At 45.4% G+C, this 13,705-nt stretch overlaps 1 protein-coding gene across 9 annotated transcripts in view; it reads left to right on the top strand.

Annotated features, from left to right (window-relative positions):
- HDAC4 (histone deacetylase 4) overlaps positions 1–13,705 on the top strand; it is a 277,760-nt gene that overhangs the window by 205,717 nt on the left and 58,338 nt on the right. For 6 of the 9 annotated variants that reach the window (XM_069860656.1, XM_069860648.1, XM_069860649.1 and 3 more), the window contains 2 exons: positions 356–585; positions 11,048–11,305. In XM_069860656.1, coding sequence (XP_069716757.1) covers positions 356–585; positions 11,048–11,305 — 488 coding nt within the window. The remainder of the gene's footprint in view (positions 1–355; positions 586–11,047; positions 11,306–13,705) is intronic. The other 3 variants (XM_069860655.1, XM_069860652.1, XM_069860653.1) reach the window with 1 other exon arrangement.

The raw sequence follows: 13,705 nt of genomic DNA, 5'->3' as shown, positions 1-13,705 counted from the left end.
CTGTAAGACTTTTAATTTCTCTGATCTGCTGCTGCAACCTTAACTCATGTCACCCACCAAGCAGTGGAAGGGTCCATGAGGTACCACTGACTTTAAAAAATAAAGCATTTCCCTAGAGCCTCTGAGTAAACAAGCAAACAGTGAGTTTAAAAGAAAGCAAAGTATTGCTCCATCCAGTGGTAATTAATTGCTATCTGTTCTCTTTTAAGGATGCTTCAGCTGTAAATGGTGAGGTGGCTGGTTTTAATGTTATAAACTGTGGTCACCGTCAGCGTTACTGAACAGCCGTTTTCTCCCTTCCTTTCTTCTTCCTTTTTTTTCTTCTCTGCTGTTTTTTCCTCCATATTATCTTCAGACTGGTATCTTTCAGGACTGCCCCTCCATGCACAGTCTCTGGTTGGTGGAGAACGCGTCTCCCCTTCAATACACAAACTCCGGCAGCATCGCCCGCTGGGGCGCACGCAGTCTGCTCCCCTTCCCCAGAATGCCCAGGCCCTCCAGCAGTTAGTGATCCAGCAGCAGCACCAGCAGTTCTTGGAGAAACACAAACAGCAATTCCAGCAACAGCAACTGCACATCAACAAGGTAGGCATGATGCTTTTAAGGTCTTTCTTCTTCGTAGAGCACCAACTTCAGGCAGGCGATGCGAGTTCAGAGTTTCATGTGTGGTGATGTATGTGCTCTCTACCTCCATAACCAACTGGCCTTCATCCTTCAACCTCTTTTTCATGATTTTGAGAAATACGTTAGCAAGGTGAGGATCAATACCTTTGTTGCAGACAGTGGAAGGGCGCTATGGTTTACACTTCTGGTTTTCTCGTAATGCTTTTTAAGGTTGTCATTGCTGCCATTCATCCACATCAGGACCTTTTGTCAGTTTTGTAGCAGAAAGCATAAAATGCTGTCAAGGGGTATGGGGAAAATAGCCACTGTGTATTTATTCAGTTTGAAAGGGAGAAGGAGCAGTAATATGGATTTGAGAAAAAAATAAAAAGCAAAGGTTTTCAGATATGACAGCACCAGAAAATAATTGAAAGTGAAGATATGCAGGTTTACTGAAGCATTTTTCACTAGAATTACTTTTGGAAAGAGAAAAGCAGTTGCCTTCTCAAGTCCAGATTCTCTTAACTGCAGCCCTGTGTAAATCATTGCAGTGTCCTATCTATTTCTTCTCCTGAAAAAGAGGGCAGTATCACTGTGCATCCTGCAGAGGTTGTTTTGAAGATTAATTAGATGTGATTCAAGGATTGCTTTGAAGAAAGCAAGCACTGTGTTTATTATCTCGCTCTCTGTAAATCACTTGGAGAACGTCAGGTAAACGTTGCGGAGCACCATTCATCAGTGCACAGGTTTTGCAATTGCTGTGTAGCCATAATCATCTGTCTGGACATCCCAGCATTACAGTGAAGCTGAAACAAAGCTCCTTTGAGATGACAAAACCTATCCTGATAGTTTAACCCACAGGAGGCCAAAGCTTACCTTTCTAGCACAAGAGGTTTGATCACAAGTAGTGTGAATGGAGCTATGACGTTTCACCCCAGCTGGGGTTTTCTCCAAGGATTTCAGAAAGCACGGTCTGTTTCTAGACTTGCAATATAAAAAAGCCATTGGGGAAGGGAGAAATCGATCATAATCAGTGGGATGTTTTCCTGACTCTAATTTGTACTGGTTTGAGGCTTTCTGAAGACTTTCCTCAAGGAGTTCCAGTTAGGAAACAAGCAAATCCATTAGTAGCTTTCAGGCTTGGGAGAACAAGTGAAATGGCAAGCGGACCTTTCAGATTGCTGCTGTTTATTTTATGGTGGAGGTTTCTCCAAATATTTTCACAGTTCCAGTTCTATGAGAAAATACAAGTCCCGAGAGCTGGATTAAAAAAAAAAAACCCACCACACAACCCCCCAAAACTTTGTTTATACACTCGGGCTCAGGCAGGATGATTACACAAGTTACTGACGTCAATCATGTACTTCTGGAGAGCTGCCACCACGCACCGCGTGTGCCAACCCTGGACCTTGTTCAGCCCCGCACACCGGGGTGGTGGGGAGCTGCTGCTGCCATAGAAATTTCCCATACCCCTCTCCAAACACTTCAACACAGGATCATCAGACACAGGGTGCTAGGTAGGGTTTCATTGTTCAGAAATAAATGTCAGCTTGGTGGTTTGTTTGTTTGAGGTTTTGAAGGCTTTTCCGTGCCAGCGCTTGTAAGTGTCCAGAGACTTCGCCGTGACGTACCCACTGAACTCATTCAGACTTTCGCTTGGACCTCCCAGGAGCTGGACAGCGAGTATGACTGGAGCCAAGCGAGTCCTCCTGCAGCGCTCTGAATTTCAGCTTTGTTAGAGCTGTGATCAATCGCATCCGTGGCAGAGGCAGGCAGGAGGTGGGAGGAGGGGGGGAAGTGTAATTAAACTGATTGCACAGGAGTGATTTCCCTGTGTTTGACTTATATAAGTAATGAGTTAAAATGGTTTCGGTGCTAGCACTGTATGCGTGTGGCAAATTTATCCCATGGGATAGCATCCAAGTGCTGACATGGAAAAAGACTTTTCCCAGATGTGCAGATATTTTAAGACCCTCGTGTGTAGGAGAGTGAGGGCACAACTAAAAATAATGTAATAGATTGCTGCCTTTTAGTTATTAGCAGAACTGACAGCACTGTCTGTTAAGTTTCTCTTGGATTTCCTGCAAATAATACAAGGCTGTTTTCAGTTGCTTCTGATTTTTCCAAACTTTCATATTTTTGCCTTAAACTTCCCCTGTTAAGTGTCAGCATCAGATGAAATTTTTTAGAAGATTTCAGCCAAAACAAGTTTTGCTCTTTTCCAAGAAGGTGGCTAAAGACAAAATATGTTGGTTTGGTCCTGATTAAAAATAATAAGAATAATCATCTGGGGGATTCAGCTGTGAAGCCTGGGTACTTGGAACCGGACAAAGAGACCTCATAGCAGCCTTCCAATACTTAAAGAGATCCTACAGGAAAGCTGGAGGTGGGGCTCTTTATCAGGGAGTGCAGGGATAGGACAAGGGGAAGTGGTTTTAAGCTGAAAGAGAGGAGATTTAGATGAGACATGAGGAAGAAATGTTTTCCTGGGAAGGTAATGAGGCACTGGCCAAGGCTGCCCAGAGAAACTGTGGCTGCCCCATCGCTGGAGGTGTTCAAGGCCAGGTTGGATGAGGCTTTAAGCAACCTGATCCAGTGGGAGGTGTCCCTGCCTGTGGGAAGGAGTTGGAACCAAATGGGCTTTAAGGCTCCTTCCAATCCAAACTATTCCATGATTCTATAAGGAGGACAGGGTGGTGGCAGAGTAGAGGGGAATGCAGAGGGATGGGTTGGATGGGACAGGTGCTCCTTGGGGTGACAGCAGGGGTGCATGATCCCTTTGAGTGTGTGCTCTCAAGTCAGAAGCAAATGGGTGATCGCTTGAGTGTTGTGAAACGCAAGATTTATCCTTTTGGGAGCCAGCTGGCCGAGAGTGACTGACCTGGCTCAGTGTAAGGCTCTGTATGGGCATTGAGGATCCCAGCCCTGCTTGTTTGGTGTTCTAGTTGTCACCTGTGGTACCACTTGCATTTGCTTTAATGAGGAGAAAAGCCCATGCGCAGAAAAAAAACACATAATGCCCCACAAAATTAGAGACGAGAGAAACATGTATGAGATTGTCAAGCTGAGCACTAGGACAAGTGAGTAGTAAAGTTTCCCATACAAGTCTTGCTCTTTTTTTCTTTTTCTGCATCTTTTTGATCCAGTTTTTGATGATCGAGCAGTACCTCTTTCACAAGACTGAACTCAGTAGAGAAGGGTAAGAGCGAGGCTGCTCTCCAGTGGTACACTGCGTCGTGTGTTGCAGAATTGGAGGACACATGGAGTGGAAGAGGGAAGGAAGGGACTTTAGAGCTAAGGCAGCGTGATGCTGTCACAGGGAATCAGCTTTCTCTGTCTGTGCCCTGCTGCATGGATGCAGCCAGCGGGCAGCTTGCAGTGGCACATTTATCTTCTCTGTGGCCTTTGTAGGACAGGCAAATGGGGTTGTAGCTGCGGAAGTGCACTTGCACACCTAAAGCAGAATCACAGAAAAGTTTGAGTTGGAAGGGACCATCCAGTTCCAACACCTTGCCGTGGGATCAACACCTCCCTCTGGATCAGGCTGCTCAAAGCCCCGTTCAACCTGGCCTTGAATGCTTCCAGGGATGGGGCAGCCACCAGTTCTCTGGGCAGCCTGGGCCAGTGCCTCATTACCCTCCCAGGAAAACATTTCTTCCTAAAATCTCATCTCAATCTCCCCTCTTTCAGCTTAAAACTATTTCCCCTTATCCTGTCACTGCACTCCCTGATAAAGAGTCCCTCCCCAGCTTTCCTGTAGGCCCATTTATAGTACTGGAAGACTGCTATGAGGTCTCCTGGAGCTTTCTCTTCTCTTAGCTGTATCATCAGAATGCCATCCAGTTCATAGTTTGACCATAATCCCTGCCCCGGCTGTGCCTTCAATGTCATGGAGCGGCTCCACTCCGTGCCTGCTGCCAAGTCACCATGAACACAGACAAGCTGATATTTGCAGAACCGTCGTGTGCTGTGGTGAGCGCACTGCAAAGCCATGTAGACAGATCAACAACTCTTTCTTCACAAATGTGTTTTAGACATTAAACAAGATTCTTGGTAAGATACTGAGTCACTTCTTGTTAATTGAGCTCTGTGCGACCTTTGATAGAATGAGGCCTGTGCCCTAAAAGAGTAAATATGGAACAACAGTCCTAAAACCAAAAGCTATACATTAATGTAGGTGCGTGGGAGCACTGATCTGAAGTTGCGTAAGGAACGTGCAGTCCTGTTTCCCACCTTTGTGCGCTTTTGACGTTCAAGCCTCAGAAATGTCCTTTCCCCGTGGTCAGAGGAACTTTGCTGGGCAAAGGTGCTTGTTGTGCCATAGGGTAAATATATGCCCAGAAGATCCTGGCATCCTTTCATCTGTGGCAGTTAAAGTTTCTCTGCAGATTTCAGTCTCTTTTAAGATGCAGATGTTAGGGAGAGGAGCTGTGATGTGCTCATGGTTCTCCATGGCACTTGGAGGTTGGCATTGGGGGTTATTTTTGTTGTGACGGCAAACCCAGCAGAGTGGAACACTGTTCTCTGAGTAGACCCAGGTATTTTCAGTTAAAAATATTCGCTTTTCAGCCCAATAAGTCTTGAAGCAGCAGTTGCCTTTCTAAAGATAAATAAGCAAGTGAGATTTCTATAAATCCTGTGGCAAAAACCTCACCTTTGTAGCTTGCCCTGGTGAAGATGAGCGTTTTTGCTTTAGTCCCCTTGATTTATAATTCATGATACCTTGCTAGAATAGATAATCTCCCTCTTAGCCCTGAATTGTACTGTTAAGCAGTTTGAAACTGAGCTTCTGTGGTCAAATTGTGGTTCTTCTGAGTAAACTCCATCTTCAGCATCTGGAAAGCGAGGTGTTTCTCCTGCTGTGGCATATATACGGCAACATATATAGACCAGACTACAGTGCCTTGGCTTGTCTAGTGCAGCAGCCTTGGGTGGATGCATTTTTATTAATACCTAGAATTTACCCGTGCTACTTCCTGATTTTTTTACTTCTTTTTGGAACACTTTAACTGTTTAACTTCAAGTGACTCCTGAAGTGGCTTTTAATATGTAATGTTTCATTTGCAATACTAGCAAAATACAGCGTGTTAGGTTGCATTGAACAACATTCAGGTAGGACTGTTGCCCTTAGAACAGATTAAAGGAAGCCTGGTTTTGAAGCAGCCAGACGTACCTTTGAATAGAATGAGTATTGAAAAGATCTCTGGAAAATGTCCTCCAGCATTCCTGCTGAGTGTCTCAGTCGGTTGAATATGAAATGCAATTCTGCAGGATGTGAGATGCTCAACATTCGTGTCCTTGTGTGTCGTCACATCTATTACTGCCTAAATGCTGTTAAGTGGTTCTATGAGGTGTCTGTTGCTGCAGATCTGGAGATATGTCGATGTGTACCTGATACAATCAAGCCCGTAACTCCAAGTATTTCTCGGGGAGGTGGAGAAAACAGCTTCTGCTGGTGCCAAGGTGTTTTCTTCTCGCTCCCCCTGTCACACACCGAAGTAGACAGAGTAGGACCCAGAATTGAATTTAAACATTTAGTTTATTAACCCCCTCCTATTCCCCTCTGGGCAGTCCCACTTCTTTGATTCGATACGGTTGGGTTGTTTCCTTTCCTCTAGGCACAGAGGCTGGCAGTCTCCTGGTCCTTCCTGCAGGGAGGCTGTCTCAGACAGTTACCTTTTTTCCTGCTCTCTCATCACTTCAGCAGAAAAAAAACAAACACCCAGGAGATGTTTCTTTGCTGCAGAAGGCTCTGCCAGCTCCCTGTATGGGCTGTGTTCAATTGGGCCTCTCCCAGCATCCTTTTTCATCACTTTGGTCTATAAAAGTTAAAAATCAGGTTCTTCATATTCTGAAAGGTAATATGGAAAGAGTCGTATCGATAGCTAGAAGAGCAGGGCTTATGTTATCATTTCTGAGTGATTAATTCAAGCCCTCAGCAATATGTTTTCTCCTCCGTTTGTCCACATGCCTGTTCCACTGTGGGTGCATTTTTGCCTTATGCCGCTCTGCTAGTGCTCTCCTTTCTCTTGAGCATCCCACACCGCCTACCTCCCACCTCTCAGTTCCTAGCCACATCCTTGACTCGAGGCCAATGGTTTTTGACTCTCTGTCTCAAAAAATCTGGGCAACTGTATCGAATCTTTTAAATAAAATGATTGTGACTCTACAGTTTCTTCCATACCAAAGTCTTTGGCTGTTCGAGGCCAGAGAGGCAGCACCTTTAGCAGTGTTTTATGGTGGCAGAGGCGACTGTGTTTGAAAACAGAGGAGTAACCTCATTGCAAAGGAAGCTAGAGAGCTAATTAAGGGAAAGAAAGGTTATTTATCGTGTATTGTGTCATTGTTTACTATTTCAGATGCATTTGTAAGCATTTTCAATGCTATCTTAACTTTATATTCATACATTTGCACTTCTATTACCTTAGATTTTCTTAAATTATCTGAACATGTGTTCATAAAATTGCAAAAAGGGAAGATTTTTAGGGAGTTTTAAGGGCCTGGCGTGCACATACTCATCTGTTACACGGAATATGTTCATAACAGCACTTTCTTTGCCGAATTGTCCTTTAAGAAGAATAGGGTTGCAGCAGCTGGAACAAATGGCATACCAAGAGATTCACTTTGTATAAGGAAAGCAAACTAAATGTTTGAAATGTCCTTGTCATTGACCACTTGATCTTTCAACCTTCATTGTGGTTTTCATTTAATTCTTACATTTTTACAGAGTTGGAATAATTTAAAACTTCTAGGGAATTACACTGCTTCTCATTTCCATTAGATTTGACAATGACATTGTAAGTTATTTTCTCAGCAATTACCATGCATAGTTCATAAGTTCAAAAGGTATTAAGTTCAAAGCTTGAGACCTTCGATCCAAGCAGAAAAAAAAAGTAGCAGAGGATGATTTATGATTATTTAATTATCTTTAAAACAGATTATATTCATCGAGCCTCAGAGAGCTTAAAGAAAATGGATGGAAGAACTACTGTTACCTTAATGTGGTTTAGTTATCTGATGTGCATTACAAGTAATGAAACTGGGGAGGTGGGGGGGAGGATGGAAAGTACCTCACAAAAATCCCTGAGAAACTTGGATCACTGAATCTTTTAGGTTGGCAGGAGCCTCGTGAAATCATTTTGTCCAATGTCCCTGCTCAGGCAGGGTCAGCTAGGGCATGCCACCTAACTCCATGTGCAGTTGGGTTTTGAATGTCTCCCAGGATGGACAGGCCACAACCTCTGTGAGTAATGTGTTCAAGTGTTTGATTGTCCTCTTGTGTTTAGAAGGAATTCCATAGGTTTTAATTTGTTCCCATTGCCTCTTATCCTGTTGCCTGTGAGTGCAACCTGTCAGGGCCCCATGGACTTATGTATGTTCAGGTTTATTTCAGTGCTCCCTAAACCTGGTAGTCCTCCACCAATAGTAAGTCTTCATTGCTCTACGCTTTCTTCCTGGTCTCAGGAACCTGGAATCCTTGAAGAACGGTCTCAGTATTAAAGAGGGCATTAAGTTCCATGGCCTCTTCTATGTCATTTGTCACCAGGTCCCTTCCCCCATTCAGCAGTGGGTCATGATTTCTTGTTTTTCCTCTCTTCTTTGTTCATGCCTTTCAAGTCCCTTGCCATATTCAACTCCAGATTGGCTTTGGCTTTCTTAACACCATACGTACAAGATCAGATAGCAAGTCTCCATGCCTGTTGGGTCACCTGTCCTGCTTCAGATCTTGTACACCGCATATTTACATCTTGAGTTCAGTTAAGAGCTCCTTGCTTGTCCTTGCAGGCATTACACAGCCTGTGTTTGACTTCTTGTTGGGATGGGTCTTTCTTGAGCTTGTAGAATCCTTGAGTATGTGGTCCTGCTTTTTGCCCTATTCCCTCCACTTTGGAGCTTCAACGCCACCATCTCATGATCACTGCCACCAATGCTGCCTCTGACTTTCACATCCCCAACTAGTCTGTCCTTGTTTGTAAGTGTCAGGCCCAGAAGAGGACTTTCCATGTTGGCCTTTTGATCACCTGTGTCAGGAATTCATCATCAGTGCACTCACATCTCCTAGGCCGCTGAGCCCTGCTATCTTGTCCTTCCAACAGAGAGCAGAGAGGTTAAAATCCCCCATGAAGAACAAGACCTATGAAAGTGAGGCTGCTTGTGCATGTCTGAAGAAGACCTCACCTACTTCTACCTGATCAGGAGGTCTACAGCAGTCTACCCACTGCAGGAGCACTCATCTTGGTCTACCCACTTTAGCTCTTCACTGAGTCCAGATCTGTACCAAGGCACAGAGCCCCATGCATTCCTTCTTCTCCCTTACATAAAAGGCAACTTTCCCTCCTCACCTTCCCAGCCTATCCTTCCTGAAAAGTGTGTATCCCTCCATCACAGCACTTCACTTTTTGATAGGAATGGTTGGACTCGATGATCCGGTGGGTCTCTTCCAACCTGGTTATTCTGTGATTCTGTGATTCTGTGATTCAGTCACGTGAGTTATCCCGCCACATTTCCATGATCCTAGGGAGGTCATAGTCCTGTAACTGCCCACAGACTTCTAATCCTTCTGTTTGGTCCCCATGCTGCATGTGCCACTGTTTTGACAGGCAGCCCAGCATGCCGGTTGAAGGCTTGAAACCTTCCCCGTGAGGCTGTTCTCCAGGCTTGCACTCAAGGGGATGCTGCTTCAGCTCCTTTTTGTCAATGCCATGTCCTTTCTGCTCACACCACCCCAGGCCCTAGGCCTGCCTACCCTGTCCCCAGCTTTCTTAGCTGCTTTTTGAGGAACCACCCCCTCCAGCTTTCTTAGCTGCTTTTTGAGGAACCACCCCCTCCCCTGTTGTTTCTAGTTTAAAGTCCTGACTACCACCTTGGCCGACATGTTGGCAAAGGTACTTTCTCCCTGTTTAGTCAGGACAATTCCATCTTCCAAGAAACTGTTGACTCTCAAAGACATCCATGGTTGTAGAAACTGAAACCCTCTTGCCGACAGCAGCCGATTATTGATCGGTACAAAAACATCGTCTCTTGTCACTAAGAGGGGTGCGCTGCACTCCACATCCATACTGAGGGGTAGGATGTCAACCCCAGAGTGTCTTTAAGCTTCCAGGTGAGATATTGCCCTTCTCCGTGTCCTGCATCTCTCCAGAGACGAGATATCCAAAATGCAATAATCCCCAAAGTGCTGGAAAGCTATGGCTCTGCAGCCTGGTCCTTGCAATGCTCTGGTTTTAAAAGCCTTGAGCCCCAACTATTTGAGGTCCTCTGCTGTAGCTATGAGCAACCTCTTGCTGTCCTTACTGAGGTACCTGCGAGCAAATTATCCTTTACATTGCCTTTGTCTGCCTCAATCCGCTTTGTATGGATTTGCTTAGGTTATATGGCAGAGCCTGCCTTCCTACAATTAGGGAAAAAAGACTTGGTTTCAGAATTAAGCCAGTCTTCGAACAGCAAGTTACTTGCAAGTAGTTACTCCTTCTGCATGTGTTCAATAACTGTGTTTAGATTTAGTTTATTAGATTTAAAATCAATATTGCTTTTCATACCAGTGACCTAATCCTTATTAAAGCTCTGCTCTCGCAACTTCCAGAGTTCAGCAGTTTCTTTATAAGCCTATGAAACGGTACAGCCCGAGCCCTTTTAAAGAAAGGGAATTGGTTTATTTACCTGGGCTGGATTTAAAAAAAACAGATCACTTTTTTTTTTTTTCTTTTGTTCCAAATAAAAATCATAAGCAGTCTGAGACAGGAGAGCTGTGAATTTTATCTCACCAAGGCACTTTCAAACAGTCTGAGCCTGTGTGAATTATAGTGACAGTTATATTGTTCCTTTTTCTTTTTGGTAGCTGCTTTCAGAGAAGCTCACTGACTCTGGTTAGAAAGATCTGGTTAAAATGATGCTGCTCTTGCAGTCTGTGCCTGAACAGATGCTGTAAGTTGAGTGTCCTCAGTTTCCTCCTGACTGCACCAGAGTGCGAGTTTCAGAGGGATCTTTCTAAGGCAGCCTCTCAGATAAAATTCAGGAGGTGATTCAAGCAAAAGCTGGGCAAATGAGGTAGCAGAAGCACTCTCTAGAGGGTTTGTGTCTCTTGTCCTCTTTTTTTCAGAATTTAATTGCCAAATGTATTGCTGGTTGTTATGATCTCCTGTGTGGGCTAATGAATGGAGCACATTCCATAGGTGTATAGGCACAAGAGGCTCTTGCTTCTTCTGAGGGAAAATCGAGTGGAAAATGAAGGGGCCATCATTACTTGGGACACGGCATTCGCAGCGCTTAATGCCAGGGTTGACCTGACCTTTCTCTTGAGTGGTTGTTTTGGACCTGGTTTAAAAGATAAGAGCTATAATTCAAGGTTGCTCTTTTCACGAGGCTGGTTCTTTGAGGATAACGGTGAACTTTACCTGCAATGAGTTGCAGTTTATTTATCTATTAAACTCTGGGATGTTTTCAGATTATATCAAAACCCAACGAACCAGCCCGCCAGCATGAAAGCCACCCAGAAGAGACAGAAGAAGAGTTGCGAGAACACCAAGCCCTTTTGGAGGAGCCGTACAGTGACAGAGTCGCAAGCCAAAAGGAGGCCTCAGGGCTGGCCAACATGGTGCAAGTGAAGCAAGAACCCATTGAGAGCGATGAGGAGGAAGCAGAGCCGCAGCAGGAGCTGGAGTCTGGGCAGAGGCAGGCTGAGCAGGAGCTGCTCTTCCGTCAGGTGAGCTTGCAAAATGCCAAGTTTGGGACTTGGTTCCTTGTAGAAGATTGTTTGGTCCTTGGTAGTCACCTTATAGTGCTCTAAGGAGGAGAAGCTAGGGGGAGGTTTTGAGGGTTTGCTATGTAAAGAAACCTGCAGGTCAAAGCAGTGCCGTCCTTTCCTGGTGTCATCATGTCATAGAGTCATAGAATCATAAAATCACCAGGTTGGAAGAGACCCACTGGATCATCGAGTCCAACCATTCCTATCAAACACTAAACCATGTCCCTCAGCACCTCGTCCACCCATCCCTTAAACACCTCCAGGGAAAGTGACTCAACCACCTCCCTGGGCAGCCTGTTCCAATGTCAACACAGAAGTCCCAGGTAGGAGAATCTGGATCACCTGCACAAAATACAGTCAATGTGTTGGCATCCCTGAACCACATCCTTGTTTGTTTCTTTGGGAAGACAAAGCCTGTCTTAACATTTTTCAGTGCTAAATACTAACAGAGCATTTAGTTCAGTAGAATATAGTATTTTAGAATATTTACCACAGTAGATTTTATTTTGGTTTTATGGTTTTTTGACAAGAAAGGTTGGATCAGATGATTCTCAAGGTCCCTTCCAACCTGGTAGTCTATGCTTCTATGATTTTTAAAACAAACTGAATGCCCCAGAGAAGGCCAGATAAGGGAACGGAGGACGAGGTTCATTGGAAGGGGGTTCCTTCTTCAGTACTGGAGAACCCAGAGATTGCAGCTGTATTGATTCTTGAGGGTAAACACCAGGGCTTGTGGATTGCAAGTGATAAATCCAGTAGCCACGTAGCATAGTGTAAACTTCCCAATTACCTGGCAGTCTCCCAAAAGCTGTCTGTTGTGGCAGCAGTAATGAAGATGAGAAGGTTGCGATTCTCTTAAGGCATCCATGCTCTGCTCATCTTTGCAGCCCTTAGCACTCAGGATCTGATGGTACTTAGAGCCCCGCATAACCCCTGCGAGGGATCTGCAGCCAAGAGCAGATTGCTGTAGTCATGCCAGGGTGCAGCGCTCTGAGCAAATTCACAGTCCTTGGCTAGGGGAAGAGAACTTGTGCCAGTTTTGCAGTTGCGGATGTCTATGAATCAGGTGCAAATGGATGTGTAGTCATTTGCATCTCCCTGCTCGCTGCTGTCTTCCTAGCACCGTGGAGCTGACTCGCCTGTCCCACACGAATGTCTCTGGCTGTTGCTCAGTGACTACATTTTTGGTTCCTTACTGAGCAGTGTTATCTTTGTAACTGTGCCACCTTGAAAGATGAATGCCATTGCCAACCACACTTGTACGAAATCTTATTTCATAGAATCATAGAATCACCAGGTTGGAAAAGACCCACCGGATCATTGACTCCAAACATTCCTATCAAACACTAAACCATGCCCCTCAGCACCTCATCCACCCGTCCCTTAAAAACCTCCCTGGGCAGCCTGTTCCAGTCCCCAGTGACCCTTTCCATGGAAGATTTTTTCTATTGTTCAGCCTAAACCTCCCCTGGCGGAGCTTTGAGCCATTCCCTCTCGCCCTGTCCCCTGTCACTTGGGAGAAGAGGCCAGCTCCCTCCTCTCCACAATCTCCTTTCAGGCAGTTGTATAGAGCAATAAGGCCTCCCCTCAGCCTCCTCTTCTTCAGGCTAAACAACCCCAGCTCTCTCAGCCGTTCCTCATAAGGCCTGTTCTCCAGCCCCTTCATCAGCTTCGTTGCTGTTCTCTGGACTCGCTCCAGAGCCTCAACATCCTTCTTGTGGTGAGGGGCCCAGAACTGAACACAGGATTCGAGGTGCGGTCTCACCAGTGCTATTTGATTTATCCTGTCCCACCCGAGCCTCATTGCCTTCGTAAATAAATAAATAATTTAAATGTAGAGTGCTCCTAGTGATGGACCACAGCAGTACCTTTCCTTCGAGAGCGCAGCCCCCCTGCCCTAGGCCTGCATGCATGGTCACACCTGAGGAGTCTTAAAAATATTATATCCTCTGCACTTATTTTGCCTCAAAGAGGAGAGGGAATAAGTAGAGGAAAGGGGAAAGTTGTTAGGCTGTGGTTGCAGCATGGCAAGCTGGAACAGCCATCCCTTCTGACCAAGAGCCTGCCCAGCTGATAGTGTGGCTGCAGAAAACAGCTCTGTTGAGAGCTCCTGCCTGTGGTCCAGTTGAGCTGTGCTCATTCCCTTGAATACACCACTGCAGCGGTGGAGAGGCAAGGGGAGAAGGAGAACATAGCTGGACCCAAGGGGAAGATGGGGCTGCTTCTGTAAATGACCTAGACAGCATTGCACCAGCTTCAAGGCTGGGGTTGATCACCCTGCACTTGTCTGACTTCACTCTAGAAACGTGCACAGCTTCATTTGCTGCATGCACGTACATGCACTCATTTATCAGGGAA

This window comes from Phaenicophaeus curvirostris, chromosome 7 (genome assembly GCF_032191515.1).
Source record: "Phaenicophaeus curvirostris isolate KB17595 chromosome 7, BPBGC_Pcur_1.0, whole genome shotgun sequence".
NCBI lineage: Eukaryota > Metazoa > Chordata > Aves > Cuculiformes > Cuculidae > Phaenicophaeus > Phaenicophaeus curvirostris.
Note: the sequence above shows the minus strand (reverse complement) of the source record. Positions and strands in the feature narration are given on the sequence as shown.